At 40.6% G+C, this 20,188-nt stretch overlaps 1 protein-coding gene across 1 annotated transcript in view; it reads right to left on the bottom strand.

Moving 5' to 3' along the window:
* The window catches only part of STX8 (syntaxin 8), a 242,399-nt gene that overhangs the window by 170,915 nt on the left and 51,296 nt on the right, over window positions 1–20,188 (bottom strand). The window contains exons 5-6 of the mRNA XM_054571252.1: window positions 18,452–18,576; window positions 2,305–2,397 (exon numbers count right to left, since the gene is read on the bottom strand). Coding sequence (XP_054427227.1) covers window positions 2,305–2,397; window positions 18,452–18,576 — 218 coding nt within the window. The remainder of the gene's footprint in view (window positions 1–2,304; window positions 2,398–18,451; window positions 18,577–20,188) is intronic.

Raw genomic sequence — 20,188 nt, 5'->3', positions numbered from 1 at the left:
ATTTTAAAAGATTTTAATTATAACTTAATTAATTAAAGATGTGAGATGGAGCGATTATCCTGGGTTATGTGGTTGGGGAATAAATGTAATTACAAGTATCCTTATAAAAGGGAGGCAGAGAGAGATCTGACATAGAAGGCAATGTGACGTCTGAGCAAGATGTTACGGTGCTGGCTTCACAGATGAAAGAAGGGGCCATGAGTAAGGGTGCAGGAAATGAAGCTCTAGAACCTAGAAAAAGCCGGAAATGAATCCTCCCCTAGGGCCTTGGAAGGGATACCTTAATTTCAGTCCAGTGCAACTGAGTCCAGAATTCTGATCTTCAGAAGTGTCAGGGAGTAAGTGTGTGTGGTTTTAAGACACTAAAAGTTTGTGATTATTTGTTAGAACAGCGACTGGAAACTAACTCAGGTTTGGCCTCGGCTTTGGGAGGTTTAAAAGCTCCCCATGTGATTCTAATATGCAACAGTATGATAACTACAGGACTAGAGAAAAGCTGAGATAAGGGCATGCTGGCCTGATTGCTTGCTCATGTGAGGGAAAACATATGGCGATTTCATCTGGGAAGTCAGCAAGCCACCTCACCAAAGCACGAACCACCAATTCTTAACCATCTCCCCATAGATGACTATACAGTGGCTTAAGCACCTCATAGGATAGGCATGCTTTGCCAGCATGGCGCTGCTTCTGGTCTGACCCACTGAGTAGGCTAAACGCCTTTGGGATAAAGAACAATTATTCACATGACAGGCAGATTTCCTACAGAGCTAATGTTCTTACCAAGACCGTCTTTCAAGGAAGAAACTGGCCAATAACTGAATTACATGCAAATACATGAATTAGCACCAGCAGGAAAAGGACGAAACTGCCTTCTTCTCTGTGCTTAAACTATTAAAAACCACTATGAGGACTCTAAACCTGAAGAGTTTCTCCATTTGCTTTACTAATCTATTTAATAAAACCTACTTACTAGTATAATATATTTATAATTGATGATAAATGGAATTTATTTATTTATGATATAGAAATGGAATAGTAAGCACTATGGGAAAAAATCTCATTCTACACAGAGATCAAGAAAAGTGCCACTCGGACAATTCTGACAGGGGCGGCCCTCCCTCCAGAGCAAGAATTTGCCCAGTCCTGGGACTTCCGCGCCCTCACACACACGACAACTTTACTTGCAAGCCGTTCCATCATGGTCCTCCTTGGTACTACCACCAAAAGCTAACATCCAAAACCGCACGACATCTTCCTTTTTATTTTCTCTCCCTATGTTGTCTTCCTCAGAGAGGAAGCTAGTGAAATAGGAAAAGCAGTCACACCTGGGCCGGAATTTCAGTTCCGTCACGTGCAAGTGCTGTGCTATTATGAGGTCCCTCGGCCACTCTGAGCTTCACCTCTGACAGAGAGAGAGAACATTGCCTCCATGGTGTTGATTAAATAAAAACACACAGCTGTAAGCGCTCAGCATACAGTAGGAGCTTCACTGAAACAACTTTCACACACCACCGCTTGCCGAAGCTTCTCACATCTCGTCTTGGTCGCCCTCTCCTGAGCTCTGGCACCGTGTCTCCACGCTCTACTCCGCACCGCGACTTGGCTCTCTCACGGGACATGCCTAAACTGGATTTAGGGTCTCCTCTCACAACCAGTGACCCTCCTACTGTGACCCCCCGACTGTGTCCATCACCGTCCCCGCCTCCCTCCTCTCTCCTCCGTTCCCACGGTGGCAGCTGTCACTCGGGTCCGGGGCCTCGCCCCGCACACCTCCAGCACACCCTCCGGTTAAAGCTCTGTCTCTTCCAAGCCATCCTGCTTGTGGACTGAAAATTAATCTTTCTTCAAGCAGATTCATCACCTCAAGCCCCGAATAAACATCCTCAAGCGCTTTCTTGCCCAGCAGCCTTGTATCTGTGATGAAGAGGAGCCAGCTCCCCGGGGCGTGCACACGACCGACCGAGCCCCGCAGCCCCCACCCGCGTGCAACGCACTGAGTGATTCCACCGCGCTCCGCAGACAGGAAAGCTCTGGGAATAAACGCGTCATAACACAAAGTATTTTTAAAAGGAGCTCCAGAGAAATGGAAATTTTTTAATCAAACTTCTTTATAGAGTATTTAGTAATATTTAGTAACTATAATCTGAATCTGCCACAAATCACCCTCAATTGCATTAACTATAATAATCTACTGACATGAAACCACTTTTCATGTTCCGTAACATTCAAGTCATTTAACAAACACTCAAGCCCTCGGTATTCATGCTAAATGGCAAACGTGGTCAATCACAGACGTGCTCTTACCATTTTGTTCATCCAGCTCATTCCCAATCTCTCGCCCCATTTGCTTTTGGCGACTGATGATGGAAGACAGGGCATCAAGGCCTGCGTCCTGTTCTGAGAGAAAAAGTAACACAAGCGACTGAAAACCAAAGGAAAACAATTTAAAGTCCAGAGATATACCCAGGCACAGAACCCAATTTAATACATGCTAAAAGCAACATTTTAAAATCAAAAAGAGAGAGAAAACAGTTAACATTATTGGAACAAATAAAGGAAAAAATTAAATACCTACCTTATACCTTAAACTAAAAAGATTCCCAGATGAATTAAAATTTAAAATATTAAAAATGAATATAAGATTTGACTACATAAACATTCAAACTTTCAAATACTTAATACTTAATACATAAAGGGCATGTACTAATCAATAAGAAAGACTTAATCTCCCGATTTATAAAATGGGCAAAGGATACAGACAGGAAATGAAAACAGAGAGAACACTCACCCCCCGGTTAACTACACTGTGATGCTCTTAAGTCCTACGTCACAGGAGGACAGTTAATAGACCTTTCTAGAGAACAACTTGTGCCTGTCTTTTATCTATCAGTTGTGTCTAGGAATGTATGAAAGAAAACATTCAGGTAGTATACAAGACATAGACTATGACGTTCCTTGACACATTGCTTCCTGTGCTAGTGTTCAATGTATTGCCTCTCAGCTCCAAACTGACCCCTCTGAACTGGTCTGTGAAAATGGACCTGGATCCTTTCAATATCTTCTCCTTTGCCAACTCTGAGAGTAGCGGGACTGCAGAGACATCACGAGAGGAAGGGGTGTTGCTTCCTGCCTCCAGCCTGTGCCCTTGACAGGCGCCTGCAGGGCTATGGCTTCTTCAGCGCCAAGGCCAGCGGCTTCTGCCAATGCGCCTTCTCCCTGGGCAGCTTTATAACAAAGTGCCTCCAGTCAGATACTTCCCCATGGAGGGTGTTCCCTGGCACCCTGGAGGGCAGATTCTAGCAAGTTCCACCCGCCTGGCTGCATACCAGTCACTTCTCTGAAATTAAAGTTAAAATTAATTTCTCTGTATACTAAACTTTCTCTATTCAACTTTCTTTTGCCTAATTGGACCTCTACTGATACATTTATAATGGTGAAAAACTGGGAGCTATCCAAATGCCCAAACACAGTGATTTGTTTAAAAACACATAGTACAACTATATAATAAAACACTCTATAGCCATTAAAAGTAATACTGTCCATGTATGTTTTGATGTTGAAAAAAGTCCATGATATGTTATTAAGTAAAAACACAGGACACAAAGCAATAAATGGTAAAATAGCATTATTTTAAATGTATTGCTTTTCTAGGTTTTGAAATTTTAAAGGGAAAAGAACTCAAGTACTCAAGGTCTTTTCTTTAAAATCTGATATTGGTTGTCCTTTATTTTTTAAACTAGTCTCAGTGATTTCTTTGTAAGAAATGTTTCTTTGTTTCCAGGTGCATTTGGGAGAACATTCTGAGGCCAAATCAAAGGACTCTTTTTACCCGAGCAATACGTCAGGTGAGGATAGCATGCCAATCGTGGCTTCATTTGTTGATGGGGTTTTTAAATGACTAATTCACATAAACACTTATCCACAAAAGCAGAAATCACAAAGGTCTTCCTGCCCAAGATTATGTTAATGTTTACTTATATTTTTTCCTAATCTTTTTATGAAATTAAGCCATTATACTTAACTCATTAATTCATCTGGAATTTAGTTAAACTAATGGTGTGAGGTAAGGATCCCTTAGTGACATTTTTTTGACACTATGTATTTTTTAAACTGTACAAATTACCTGCTTTCTCCAGGGATTTTTCTAAGGGACCATTTTATAGCAAAATCTCTTTATAATGACCTCCTTTTGATCTTTAGCAACAATCTCTTGGAAGGCCTCCAAGATAAATCTACCATCAACCTAGTGCTGCTATAGGATGACCAATATTATAGTAAAATTCCAAATGCATCCCCAAAATAACATGTAGATATAGGACTGAGGGTCAAGTGTCAACATGAATTAAAAGTTAAAATGACCTAAAAGAGGAGAGGTGATTCCTCTACAGTTTTCAATTAGCGAAAGAATCATTAAGCTATGAAGTTGCTTTATCTAGTAGAGACACAGGTTAGGAACGAAGAATACCTACACTGTGCTCTTTTCTCTCAACCTAGCTTCACTGAATGGTTTAACTACCTAAAGGTTGTGTCTCTAATGCAAAGCAGAAAGAGGGCTAAAAATTCTGCTCCACGCAAATCGTCTCTATAAGAACTTAGCAGTTCCTCACTATGTTTAAGCGCTACAACAAATTTTTATTCCACAATCCAAAGACACAGACAGTCCAGAGAACTGAGACACTGAGTGTTCAATAGTGACACTGACGACCGGAGCGTCTCCCAGCTCTAAGGCAGTATTTCTAAGCGGAGGTGGCACAGCCGTCTTAGAGACAGTGAACAAAATAAAATGCTGCCACTTCCAAAGATATAAACAAAGAGGAACCCTGCAGACAGTCACGCAGAACCATGCAAAACTATGGTGTCATAACTAATAGCTCATTACTGTAACCTGCCCTCCCCTATCACACATCCCAAGTCATTAAATCACAACAGAGCATTTCCAACATACCACACTCTATTATCATTCTTCAATTTTATAATGATGTTTATTTTTAAAAACGGAGAACCACTGTGGCATTTTGAATGATAGCCTCCTAAAGATGTCCACTTCCTAATCCCTGGAACCTGGGAATATATGACCTTACTCAGCAAAACGAACTTTGCAGTTGTGTTTACGATTAAGGCATTTGAAATGGGAAGACTGTTCTGGATTATCCGGATGGACACAAGGTAATCATGAGTCCTTAAAACAGAGAACCTTCCCCAGCTGTGACTGCAGGGAGATGTGAAGAAGGATGTAAAAAGGTGCAACCTGCTGGCTTCAAACAGTGGGAAAGGGAACCACGAGCCCAGTGAGGTCAGTGGCCTCTAGAAGCTGGACAAAGCAAGGAGATGACTTCTCCTCTGGAGCCTCCATCAGGAACCCAGCCCTGCCGACAGCTTGATCCTAGCCCAGGGAGAGCTGTGTTGAGCTTCTGACCTACAGAACTATAAGATGATAAATTTGTATTTGAAGTCACTACACTTATACTAATTTATTATGACAGACTATAAAACTAATACAATCATATTTTGAAAATCCCTTTGTAATAATTAGGTGTTTGGAGATTTGGAGACTTTCTTTAGATGTTCAGAAAAACCATCTTCTAACTAAATATCATATAATTGTGGGAGGACTATCTGGTGGCAATAGATGAAAAAGAGGGACAGTCATCATTCCGTATTCTTACCAAAAATAACAAACTTGATTCTGATCAAGCCACTAAATCTAACTACCAATTTACAGAAAATATGTGGGACAGAGGAATATTTTAATATATGGGCAAACAAACAGCAAGATCTAGATGATGGGAAACTACACGGCAAATGACCCAGTTTCTTCAACCAAGAAACTACAAAGAAAAAAAAAAGAGAGTTGGCAAAGGAACCAGCTATTAAAGAAACTGAAGGGGCATCCATTAGTTGCAATGTACAGACTATACTCAGATCCTGAATTGAACAACCTAAAAAAAAAACCCAACAAAACCCACAAAAGCAAACATCATGGGAAAATCAGGGAAATCTGAATACTGGATATTTGATTATATTCTGGAATTATTAACTGGTTAAAGGGTTAATGGCATTGTGAGTATATTATGGAATTGTGATCACATTATGGGTTAACGGCATTAACCCATAATATCGTGGAATTACTGTTAACTGGTTAAAGGGATAATAGCATTGTGATTATGTTTTTTAAAACCCATCCTTATCTTTTAAAAACACACTTCAGAGATACATTCTGGAATATTCACCAATGAAATGATCCAACATGTGAGATTTGCTTCAAAAACAGTCCACGGGATGGGTAGTTGGGTAGAGATACAGATGAAACACAGTGGGCCATGAGTTGATAATTGCTGAAGCAATTGATGGGTAAAGTGGAATCGTTATCTTACTCTACTTTTATATGTTTGAAATTTTCCACAGCAAAAAGTTATCAACATTTAACAAGTAAGTAAAACAGGGGGACAGGCCTGAGAGCCGCGCTCTCAGGCCGCTGGCTGAGCGCTTGACAAGAGCCCCAGGGGCTGGGGCTGTGTCTTTGCCCCAGTTCAGAGCCCAACTTCCGGCACAGAGCAAGCGCTTAACAAATGACGTTTAAATCAGGGGATGACCGAAGGGACCCCTAGGTTTGTGGAAAAAAGAAATATAGTGTCTGCTAGACATATGAAGGGCTTCTGGTCAATACAATGCAGCCTTCTGGCAGCAGAGAAGCAGCTGAGGTTACATTGTCCAGTGCCCAGAGAGAAGCCATGGAAATTCTCGCATTCAACATGTAGAAGGAGCTCTCTCTGGGGAAGAAGACGTAAGGAGCAAATGAGGAAAAGATTAGGTCAAGCTGGGTAAAGGTAATTACTTTATCCACACTAGAAAGACTCTTAGAGCAAGATCAAAGAGTAGATGTTTTTCTTTTTGTTTTGAGATTTTCGTGAAGAATTCCTGATCTAGGGGCAGTTATCAGAAAGGATGTCTCCAAAAAAAGAGTTGTCTGTGAAGCCATGATTGCAAATGCTCAAAGATCAGCTACGAAGATTTGCCAGTGTAACACGGAGTGTGGCTAGTCACCATCGCCGCCGCCACTTCACATGGAGGCAGGGGTCTAAGAACACCGAAACCTAGGACCAATGTGCAACTTTCTGCTAGAATCCAGGAAAAAAATCTATAAAATAACAGCTAAGAACAGATGGGGCTAATTAAGAAACCGTATCAACAAAGACCTTCTGACTACCTTCTCCAAGATCTGCTGTCACCTCAGACACAAGGGTCTGGGCTAATCAAAAGGCTACCTTCCGTTTTTCTACCTCAGGCGTTTCTGAGGTGATCTAGTTATAGTCATCACCTCACCCATCTTATGCCTAATGGCTGCTTGTGCCTCAAATTACAGCCTAAGTAACACAGAAGCCAAGATTGGCTAACAGTTGTAACGAGGCCTCGCCTCTAGGTTAGGGAAGGAAGGCATTCACTGCCTCATGTCTAAGTTCTGCCAATAAATTGTTATTTTAGGATGATTTTTGAAGTGTTTCTAAGGGTCAGCTAAAAAACAGAAAGGCTAACAGAGTCCATGGGCGAAAGAAAGTTAGAAAGGACCCTTCATGGTTCTTTCTTTTTATCCAGGGCAGGGCCTGGTGATGAAGCAAAACCATAGCAACATCAGCCCATCACCAAGATTCCTGAGGCAGAGAAAAGGCTAGGAAGGGTTTTGTGTAAAGATTTACTTCCATTTTTGTGTTTATCCTTGAAAATCAACTTGCTAGGAAAGCAAAGTGGGATAGAGCATTTCAAAACACAAAGGTAAAAGGATAAAAACAAATGGACGTACAACACAAGCGGCTACTCTCCTCCATTCCTTCCCCTCCTCACCTTCCAGAAAACCCTGAAGGCCAGGTGGCTTTCAAAGGGTGGGCATCTCAACAAGGATGCTTTCTGTTTGAAAGGCTCACTGACAAAAACTGGCAGGAGGCACCCTCCCGCAACCAACCCACAGCAGTCTCTGCGTGCAGCGCCTTCTCAGTGACGGGGGCACATTTCCTCATTGAAAACAGCCTTTCTTGGCAAAAAGCAACAATGCCAGAAAATTCATTCGTATTATATGGCAAGACACGTTTTTCAGGAACCACGGATCCTGACGAATAAAGCACCGCAAATGGATGGTTGCGCTAGATGTAAAGCTTCATTGCTCTTAATTTTTTCACTTCGCTTCAAACTTGATAATAGGCAAAGTCTGTAGAACTGAGGCTTTAAGGGAGGCACAGTGTCTCATTTACTGGGTATTTTCACAGTAGAACTAGGCTTCTGCCTCTGGCCAAGGTGAACACACAGAAACCAGATTTACTTCTGGCCTGAAACTGAAAAAACAGGCGCGCGCATGCACACACACACACACACACACACACACACACACACACACAAAACCACAGGCAAAATATGCAAAACAATGGTTTCAAGACCCAGACCTCAGGAACTGAAGGACAGTGACCCCTGAGAGCTGGGAAACAAATGAGATGAGCTCTACCACTGCCCCAGAGTATGGCCTGCAGGGGGCTGCCGGCTGTGGCGTTGGGACAGAGGGACCCAGGTGGAGCTGGCCATTTCCCTGAGTTGAAAAGAATCCAAACAGGTCAAGGTGGCTAGAGCATGTAGGGCCCAGGACCAGAGAGGAGAGAGCTGCACAGAGAGAAAACGGGGTTTGCACAGGGTCTGCCTCGAGGCCTCAGCTGAGTGCGGGTCGGGGCACTGACGTGAGGAAACTCACCGAGGCTGGGGAGAGAACCACCTGAAAGGGGCCTCTGAGCTCAGAATGTGTTGGACACAGTTCCTATTCCCACTGACCAGGTCACCTCATAATTCACAAGGCAGAGGACAGGCAGACCTCGTTTTATTGGACTTTGCTTTATTGCATTTCACAGATGTTGTGCTTTTTACAAATTGAAGGCAAGACCCTCCACCAGCAAAAAGATGACAACTCGCTCTGTTGCGCTACTTAACTTTGTCGCAGTGGTCTGCAACCAAGCCCGCAATGTCCCCGAGGCATGTCTGTGCTCAGAACGGTTTGGCTCAGTAGGAGGGTGAATTACCACTAGACTGGCGTCAGCAAACATTCTTCTATAAAGGGCCAGATATTAAATCTTTTAGGCTTTGTGGTTCATACAGTCTCAAGACCAACTACTAACCTCTGCCGTTGCAGCAGGAGAGCATCCATAGATAAAATGAATGAGCATGGCTGGGTTCCCATACAACTTTATTTATGGACATTAAACTTTGAATTTCATATAATTTTTATAGTCACAATAGTCTTCTTTTGACTATTTCTGAGCCATTTAGAAATGTAAAGGACACTTTTAGTTGACAGGCCATGTAAGAATAGGTCGCAAGCCAGACGTGGCCCTCTGGTGACGGGCCTGCTGACCCCTGCCCTAGAGTACACACTGTCTGGTCCATGTTCTAAGGCAGACCCAAGTGGCTGCATCCCGGAAAAACCTCAAAAATGTTCCTGGAAATACAAAATTATCCAGTATCACACAAAGAAAAGTCCATAACACCTAGCTTCCAAATGCACGCTTCTGCTCTAAGATCAGAAACAAGGCAAGGACATCTGCTCTCATCATTTCAAGTCAACTCAACACTGTACAGGAGTTTGTACAAAGTGCAACAAGGCAAGAAAAAAAAATAAATGGCATCGAGATTGAAATGAAGAGGTAAAACTATACCAATTTAAAAAATAGAGACCATCGCAGCAGATCAAAAAACAAGACCCAAACGCATGTTGTTTACAAGAACCGGACTTTAAATATAGAAGTACATATAGATTAAAAGTAAATAAATGGTGCACTGGCCAGGTGGCTCAGTTGGTTGGAGCATCCTCCTGTACACCAAAAGAAGGTTGTGGGTTCAGTTCCCGGTCAGGGCACATACCTAGGTTGCAGGTTCAATCCCCAGTCACAGCACGTATGGGAGGCAACCGATCTATGTTTCTCCCTCACATCAATGTTTCCCTCCCACCAGTGTTTCCCTCTCTATCTCTTTAAAATCAATTAACATATCCTTGAGTGAGGATTAAAAAAAAATAGATGGAGAAAGATATACCATACTAATCAAAAGAAAGCAGGATTAGCTATATTAATTTCATGCAGAGCTGTCTTCAAAGCAAATAAAGTTATCGGGCATAAAAGGGGGCATTATAATTATAAGGGGGTCAATTCTCCAAAAACACATGATCCTTACTTAATATGTATGTGCATAATAACAGAGCATCGAATTACATGAGGCAACAAGTGATAGAACTGCAAGGAGAAATAAATGAATCCACTATCTATTGGAGAACTCAACACCCCTTTATTAGAAATGGACAGATCCGGCAGGCATAAAATCAGTGAAAACACAAACTCAACATGACAAAACATCCCTTAACAAATTTAAAGTAGAAATCATACAATGTTTGCCCTCAGGCTATAATGGAATTAAACTAGAAATTAATAGCAAAAGGATAAATGGAAAATACCAAAATATATGAAGATTAAACAACATACTTTTAAATAATGCCTGGTCAAAGAAGAAACCTCAAAAGAAATTTTAGAATATTTTGAACCAATGAAAACACAACTTATCAAAATTTAGAAGATGCAACAAAAACAATGTATAGAGGAAAATTTATAGAATGATGGCATATATTAGAAAAGAAGAAAGATCTAAGATCAGTAATCTAAGCTTCCAACTCAGGAAAATAGAAAAAGAAGAACGAATTAAATACTAAGTAAGCAAAAAAAAAAAAAAAAGAAATAAGATTCAGAACAGAAATCAATGAAATTGAAAACAGAAAATTAAAAAAACAATTTCAGTTCTTTGAGAAGATTAAAAAAAAAAATCAATAAGCCTCTAACCAGGATGACTAAGAAAAAAAAGAGAAGACACAAATTAATAATAGAAATGAAAGAGGAAACATCACCACAGATCTCACAGATATTAAAAGGATAATAAAGAAATATAACAAACAACTCTATACTGCCAAATTTGATAACCTAGATGAAAAGGATCAACTTCTCAAAAGATACGAGCTGCCAAAACTCATAAAGAAGAAATAGACAATCTGAATAGACTTATATCTAAAGAAATTGAATTAGTAATTAATAACCACCCCAAACAGAAAGCAGCAGGCCCAGATGGGTTTCTGTTGAAGTTGACAAAACACTTGAAGAAATAGTAACACTCCTCTACAATCTGTTTCCGACGATAGCCGAGAAGATACCTTCTAACTCATTCTATGAGGCCACCATTATCCTATCACCAAAACTAGACAAAGGCATTATAATGAAAGAACAAAAAACTACAGACCACTATCACTCATGAATATAGATTTTTAAAAATCCTATAAAAATGTTAGGAAATCAAATCCAACAACTATAAAAAAAAGTATGCATCATAACCAAGTGGGATTTATCCCAGATATGTACAGCTTGTTCAACATTCAACAACCAATTAAAGTAATCCATCATAACTTGTTGAAAAGACTATCTTTGCTCCTTTGTATTACCTTTGCTCTGTTGTCAGAGATCAGTTGGTTATATTTATGTGGGTCTATTTTGGGGCTCTCTATTCTGTTCCATTGATCTATTGGTATATTTTTTCACCAGTACTAAATTTTTTCTTCATCTTTGATTTTCTGTAGTATGAAAATAATATGCCTAGGTGTGATTGGGTTTTGTTCTGTTTTGTTTTTTAAATTTATCCTGCTTGGTGTTCTCTGAGCTTCTTGGGTCCGTGGTTTGGTATCTGACATTACTATGGCCTAATTCCCAGTCATTGCTTCAAATATTTCTTCGGTTCCTTTCTTTCTTTTTTTTCTACTTATAGTATTTGCATTACAAGTATAACTTGCAGTTGTCCCACAGTCCTTGGATATTTTGTTCTGTTTTTTTCAGAAGTCTTGGTCTTCTTTGCTTTTCACTTTTTGAGGTTTCTATTGAGATATTCCAAGCTCAAAGATTCTTTCCTCAGCTGTGTCCAGTCTGCTAATAAGTCCATCTTTCTGTTAGTATTTTTTATTTCTAAATTTCTTTTTAGTTCTTTCTTAAGATTATTGTCTCTCTGCTTACATTGCCCATCTGTTCTTCAATACTGTCTGCTTTATCCATTCAAGTCTTTAGCATATTAATCATAGTTGTTTTAAATGTTTTTTTAATTTATTGACTTTAGAGAGAGAGAAAGGAAGGGAGAAGGAGAGAAAAGGGTGGAGAGAAAGAGAGACATTGATTTGCTGTTCCATCCATTTATCCATTCATTGGTCGATTCCCACCTGTGCCCTGACAGGGGATCAAACCCACAACCTTGGTGCACTGGGACAACACTCCAGCCAACTAAGCTAGACCAGGTCAGGGCCAATCACAGTGGTTTTGAATTCCTGGTCTGATAATTCCAACATCCCTGCCATGTCTGTTTCTGATGCTTGCTCTGTCTCATCAAACTATGTTTTTTGTCTTTCGGTGTACCTTGTTCCCTCTCTCTCTCTCCCTTCCTTCCTTCCTTCCTTCCTTCCTTCCTTCCTTCCTTCCTTCCGTCCTTCTTCCTTCTTTCCTTTCCTTCCTTCCTTCTTTCTTCCTTCCTCCCCTGTCCCTCTTTTTCTTTCTTTCCCTTTCTTTCTTTTTTTTCTTCCTTTCTTTCTTTCTTTTTCTTTCTTTCTTTCTTTCTTTTCTTTCTTTCTTTCTCTTTTTCTCTTTCTTCTACTAGTACAAGTAAAAGGAACTGCTGTAAACAGGCCTTGAGTAAAAAGACAGTGATAATATGATTTCACTTATATGTGGAATCTAATGAACAAAATTAACAAGCAAAATAGAAACAGACTCATAGATACAGAAAACAGACTAACAGAGGGGAGCGGGGTCAGGGGGGCGGGTGGAAAGGTGAAGAAATTAAGCGGTACACATTGGTAGCTGTGGCACAGCCACAGAGAGGCAAACTGCAGCATGGAGACGACGGTCGATAACGCTGGGATAATCGGGTGTGGGGCCAGGCAGTGCGGGGGGGGCCACTCTGCACAGTGCTTGGTTTCCTGGCCACTTTGCTGTACATTTGAAACTAGTGCAGAATGGTACTGAATGTAAACTGTGGATGAAAAAGAAAAATGTTTTAAAATGTGGTAAGATGTGGGGAGAGTACTACAGTCCCACGATTACATCTCTGTCTTTCGGGGAGCCTGTGCCTCTGGACTGTGAACTTCCCAACGGATGCAGTTTTTTCCTCCCCGTGCGTTCAGTGGGACCGATGGCTGGTGCGCTCGGGTTGGGCACTTCCTTTCCCCCAGGCCAGCTGGGCTCTGATGACTCCCCAGCACGTCAGGTCCCAGGGATCTAGCTTCTCTGAAGGCGGGCCTTGTTAAGAACAGAGCGCTCTGTTGCATTCCAAAATGGTTCCCCCCTGCCCCTCCAGAGAGCATGAGGGGATTTTTCTCTGGTGTTTGTGTGAGACCTGGTTGAGCTCCTGGAAGTACATCTCACTACATTGTGGAGACCCCTCCATCACTGGATCCCGTGAAGTTTTTAACTTTCAGGCTTGTCCACTCTAAGCCTCCAGCAATTGTTCAAGCACAGCACTGGTTCTTGTGCCCGGTTCCTGCCTGGGAGGTTTAGCGCCTGAGTAAGCCCGGACTCCCTGTGTTGGTCTGCCTGTTTCCTCCAGTCTTGCAAGAAGCACCCTGCTCTGTGTCTTCCCCTCTCATTGACAGATCCAAGAAGAGTTGCGGATTTTTCCACCGGTTCAGTTGGTTGTTACGTAGTCACTTCTTAGGTCCTTACATGCAGAAAAAGAAACTGGAATTCTGGCAAAGACTTTTTAGATACTACCCTGAAGGCATTGAAATAAATAGTTGATAAGCTGGACTTCATGAAAATTTAAAACTTCTGCTCCATGACTTGTGCTCTGAGGTAAGAGTGAGGACCTACCACTGAAAATAACCGAAGGCCAAAACTAACTTTAGTCTCATGGGTGGACTGTGCTAGAGACAATTAGCACGGGCATACTCCGGGCTGCACATAGAGACTGTGCTGAATGAATGAATGATTACGTCCAGCTAAAGACTCAATCCAGATGGCATTTCTTGGATTGCCAATGGGGGGCCAGCCAATTTAGATGATGTTCCCCACCAGCATCCACCTGAGTCCCTGGTGTCGAGGTGTGCTTACAAGTCCTAAACAACTTTCAGTCCGGCTTTCTTCATTTCTATATATTTTATTAAATAAATGATATATCCTTCAAAAAAAGTAGGGAACACATCAAGAATATGCATGACACTGAAAGACACTGTCAAGAAAATAAGCCCTGACTGGTGTGGTTCAGCAGGTTGGGTGTCGTCTACAAACCAAAAGGTCACCATGTCTGAGTGGCAGGCTGGGTCTTCATTTGAGGGCATATGAGGGGCAACTGATTGATGTTTCTCTCCCTCTCTTCTCCTCTCTCTAAAAATAAGTAAGTAAAATCTTTAACAAAAGAAAAGAAAAAGAAAATTAGAAAACAAGCCACAGAGTGGGAGGAAATATTTGCAAAAGACATATCTGATAAAGGTTGGTTTTCCAAAATACATAAGAATTCTTAATGGGCCTAAGATCTTAACAGACACCTCACCAAAAAGATACATACAGATGACAAATAAGGATATGAAAAAATTCTCCACATATGTCATCAGAGAAATGCAAGTTAAAACAATGTGCTACCACTACATATCTATTAGAATGGCGGATCTGAAACTGACAACATGAAATGCTGGAGAGGTTGCAGAGCAATAGGAACTCTCATTCATTGCTGGTGGGAATGCAAAATGGTATGGCCGCTTTGGAAGACAGTTTGGTGGCTTCTTATAAAAGTAAATCTACACTTACCATACAATACAGCAATCACACATCTTGGCATTTACCCAAAGAGCTGGCAACTTACATGCACACAAAAACTTCCATGCAGATATTTATAGCTGCTTTATTCATAACTGACAAAACTGGGAAGCAACTGGCAGGTACTTTAGTAGATGAATAAATAAACTTGGTACATCCAGAATTATTTGCTGCTAAAAAGAAATGAGCTATCCTATTACTGACTGGGAAAAAAAGCCAGCCTGAAAAAGATATATATTTTTCAGTATATTTATACAAAAGAAAAAGATACATTCCAACTACATGATGTTCTGGAAAAGACAAACCATGGAGGCAATAAAAAGATCAGAAGCCCAAAGGACTGAGGGGGAGGGAAGGATAAGCAGGCAGGGCACAGAGGATTTTTAGGGCACTGGAAATACTCTGTGTGTTACTCTAATAATGGACGCACGTCACCACATACTTATCAAAACCCACTGAACGCACAGCACACAGAACGAGCCCTCAGGCAAACTTACAGACTGGGTGGTATGAGGAGTCAGCGGACACTCCCTAAGTGCGACCAATGCGCCATTCGGTGGGGGTTCAGTGACAGGAGCAGACGATGACGACGGGGACTGCAGACCTTCCTCTAAATTCTGCTGTGTGTCTAAGGCTACTCTAAAAAATTGTCCTAAAAATGCAAACCTGTCTGTGTTTACAGAAAATGTAATCCCTTGTGCAAAAAGTTCCAGCTATTCCACAACCCCCCCACCCCACAAAAGCTACACCGAACAATTCGCTACGTTTAGCAAGGCAGCATGGTCCCAGATGGCGACACAAAAGTCAGCTGAACTTTTATACACCAACAACAATTGGAAACAGAAATTTTAAAATGCCATGAAGGAGAATAAAAATATGAAATACTAAGAGATAAACATGATAAAAGATGTATATTACATGTACAGTAAAAACTGCAAAAACAATGCTGAGAAAAATTAAAGAAAAACTAAATAAATGGAGAGATATATAGGAGGCTAAATGGTAATGGAAAAAATATAGCAAAGATTAAATTTAGTACATAAATAAATGGAGAGATATACCATATTCATGGGTTAGAAGTTTAATATTGTTAAAATGTCGATTCTTTTCAATTTAACTAAAGAGTCAATGTAATCCCAATCAAAATTTCAAGAGGGTTTTTTTGGGAGAAATTGAAAGCAGATTCTAAAATTCGTATGAAAATGCAAAAGACCCAGCATTTCCAAAAAAAAATTATTTTTAAAATAAGGTTGGAAGAATTATAATTCCTGACTTGAAAACTTATAAAGATACAATAACTGAGATAGTATGGCACTGATATAAAGATATATAAAAAGATCAATGGGAAAGTGTGAAGAGTCCAGAAATAGGCCCACACATACATGGTCAATCGATTTTTGACAACATAGAGTAATTCAGTAGAGAAAGGATAGTCCTTTTTTTTTTTTGTTTTAATGGTGCTGGGACAAATAGACATCCAAATGCAAAAACAAAGAGACAAACAAACAAAAAACACCAAAACCTGAATTACTTGTACCTCTTTAAATAAAAAATTAACTCAAAATAGATCACAGACCTAATGTAACACTTAAAACTGTAAAATTTCTATAAAAAAAACAAAGTAGCAAATCTTTGTAGCTTTAGGTAGTTAAAGATGTCTAATTGGATTTCATAAAAATTAAGAACTTATGCTCTTTAAAAGATATCATTAAATAATGAAAAAGATAAGCCATGGGTGGAGAGAAAGTTTCGTAAAATTGTATCTGACAAATAACATATAAAATGGTATATAAGGAAATTCTTACAACTCAGTAATAGAAGATGAACAACCCATTTAAAAGTAGGTAAACAATTTGAACATATACTTCATCAAAGAAGACAGGCTGATATAAAGAAGCACATACAAAGATTCATTAGTCATCAGGGAGATACACATCCAAACCACAGTGAAATGCAACACACACCTGTTAAAATGCCTAAAATTAGCCCTAGCTTGTGTGGCTCAGTGAACTGAGTGCTGGCCTGCAAACCAAAGGGTAGCTGGTTCTATTCCAAGTCAGGGCACATGCCTGGGTTGTGGGCCAGATCCCCAGTAGGGGGTGCAGGAAAGGCAACCCCACGTTGATATTTCTCTCCCTATCTTTCTCCCTCCCTTCCCCTCTGTCTGAAAATAAATACATAAAATATTTTTTTTTAAAAAGCCTAAAATTAAAAAGACTGACTAGATTAAAAAGAATACCTAGTTTTGGTAAGAATCTGAAACAACTACAAGACATACATTTTTTGGCGGTGATGTACTAGAGTACAACCACTTTGGAAACTACAATGGCAATTTCTTTAAAAGTAAATATACACCTACAATGACTCAGTCATTCCACTGGTAGGTATTTACCAAAGAAAATGAAAATTTATGTCTATACAATGACTTGCATATGAACATTCATAGCAATTTTATTTATAATATCGAAATACTTATCAGCATGTGAATGGATGCAGGTTGTGGTTAATTCAAACCATGGAACACCACTGTGGAATACAAAAGAATGAAATACTGACTCATGCGACAAGGTGGATGAATCTTAAATAACTATTCTTAGATAAAGAAGCCAGGCTCCCTCCTCCCAAAAGGAGTCCTGTATGATTCCATTTACACAAAATCATAGAAAATAGAAACTAATTTAGAGTGACAGAAGGCAGATCAGCAGCTGTCTAGGGACTGGGGGAGGGACAACAGTAAGAATTACAAAGGGACATGAAGAAAGCTTTGGGGACCAATCGTTATGTTCATTATTTTGATTATAGTGATGGTTTCACAGACATACACATGTCAAAGTTTCCGGAATCATGTGCTTTGTGTGCTATTTGTAATAATGGCAACTATACCTCCATAGAGCTGTTTTTAAAAGCAGAATTAAAGAGAACATATTTCAATACTGATGTGGAAAAAAAGTCCATGACACATATTAAGTAAAAAATAAAACAGCTGTGGAATTACATATATCATAATCCCATTTATGCAAAATATGTGGGTGTATACTGAATATATATGTATAGGAAAGAGGCCTGAGGAAATACACATCAATTTGTTTACATACTGGAGAAGTAGTATGGAGGGCTTTTCATTTTATACATCCCTGTATTGTTTGAACTTTGTGTAACAATCATGCATTACCTCTGAAATTTAAAAAATATAGACAGTGACAGAAATAATTAGGTTTAAAAGCCACTGGGCAAGATGAACTTGAAGGTAAAGGCCAAACGGACTTATTTTATGTAAGAAAAAGATAGAGTTTTGTGTCTGGAGAATAAATTCCCACTTGTGGGGAGAAGGAGGGGGCGCGCGCCTCAGACTGACCCGGGCTTTGCAGCTTCGGAGCGGTCCGCACGCTCTCTCCCGGGAGCAAGTCGCTACCTCCCACAGTTACCTCGATGGATGACATCATTTGCCCAATGCTTGGGTATCCTGAGGCACAAAACTGCCAAGGGCTTTATGAAACCAACAGTCCTCCCTCTGATCTTCAGTGGGTGTAAGGAACACCCAAGACTACGGTAAAAACCTGACAAGGTTTCTGAGCCCACACTCCTTGGGTATTCAGTACCTTGGATGATTTTCTGCTGCTGTTGCCGGATTTCATCAAAACCCAAGCCTCTGGTCTCCTCCGGCTCCTCAAAGAGCCAAGGGTTTGGGACGCCTCGCTTAGCCCCTCCCGTCATCAGGCTGGACCTAAGAACAAGATCAAATGTGTTACATAGCTCAAAAAATATAGCTCTGCTGCAAATTACTCCCACAAGTGCAGAGGTGGCCAGCCTCGAACGCTTTGAAAATTCAATCCAGCCACAATTTATTGCATCCTTCATTCATGCCAGCAACTGTGTGCGGTGCTGGACGAGGCACGGGGATGAGGAAAGCACAAGGCCAGTCCTCTGGAGAGTTACAGCCTGTTAAGGAGGCCATGGCAGCGCGTAATACTCCCACTAATCCACCAAGATACATTTGAGTCAATATTCATAACTGAGGGTCTTAAATTACAAAAACACAAGGCCAAATTCAAGCGGCCCTTTTATCAGGACAAAGTCTGTCTCACAGGCTATGTGACATCAAAGGCACAAATTTCATCTCAAGAAGATACAATGTTGTGACCACAGATTATAGCCATTTAAAAATGACCGTATAATTTTCTATCAATGGGTATTTGGTAGCTCACAGATAGAAACCCATGCAGGGTTTCAAATCCAATTTAACGAGTAAAATGTAGCATTCATAACATAATAAACAAATGCTGAATCATCAAGCGTAGTCTTTACTCCCTCTAGTAAACTACATGCCTCTTCTGCACCAGACATATTGGTCTCCTTGCTGCCTGAAGAACAGGGTGCACACATTTGCAGCCTCAGTCCCATGTTTACAGGATTCTTCTCATCTCAAGCATCTCCTCTCCTGTCCCCACGTGCCCACATTCCCTCCCAGACACAAGGGCCATCTTGCTCATGAAGCCATCTCTGACCTCTTCAACCCAGATGCGAACAGCCACTCCATTTAGAGTTCACAGGATTCCCAAGAAATGATGATAATGACAATGGTGACATGACAGTAGTAGCAGTGACAATAGCCACTCACATGGATTAAGCATCTGTTATGTGTGGGTAAAGCTCCAGGCCATTTATATGTATTCACTCACATTATTTGTAATTCTTCTAGCCCTTTCTTTTCACATCTCTCGTACTGTCTACGAATAACTGCTACCCTACTGTGGAACCTTTTACATAAGCGAGCCTCAGGTCTACTAGACAGACGACAGAAAATGAAAAGCACCCTCGACAGGACTGCACACTGCTCCACAACACAGAGCGAATGGCTGTCAGCATAAGTTCGAATCCTGGCTCTGCCACCCACCAGCACTATGGTAACGTGTCTCAGAGGGCTGCTGGGGAATAAGCCTAATAATCCATTTACTCAGAAAACGTTTTCTTAGTACTTACTATGTGGTAGGCACTGCTCTCAGCATTGGAGAGAAGGGAAAAAACAGAATATAAACAAAACAGACCAAAATCTCTACCCTTACAAAGTATGTATTTTTGTTATGAGTGCTGTTTTCATTCTGGTCGGGAGGAGCAATGAGCAAAATCTGTGCACAGTGCAGTGCTTGGAAGGTAATAACCATTCAGTAAATGTTATTTATTACTGTTCTACCAATTACTATACTGTATTCACAGGAGGCACTGAAATATAATTTTTTAATAAATGAGAATATCTCAAAAGGCTATGTTGATTTCATTTTTTAGCTTAGCACTACAGAACCTATAGAAGAATATGATACGTATCAACAAAAAACTGA

The sequence above is a fragment of the Pteronotus mesoamericanus genome, unplaced genomic scaffold, assembly GCF_021234165.1.
Source record: "Pteronotus mesoamericanus isolate MK-2021 breed Mesoamerican mustached bat unplaced genomic scaffold, CSHL_Meso_final contig_22, whole genome shotgun sequence".
Lineage (NCBI taxonomy): Eukaryota > Metazoa > Chordata > Mammalia > Chiroptera > Mormoopidae > Pteronotus > Pteronotus mesoamericanus.
This window is presented reverse-complemented; position numbering and strand designations above follow the sequence as displayed.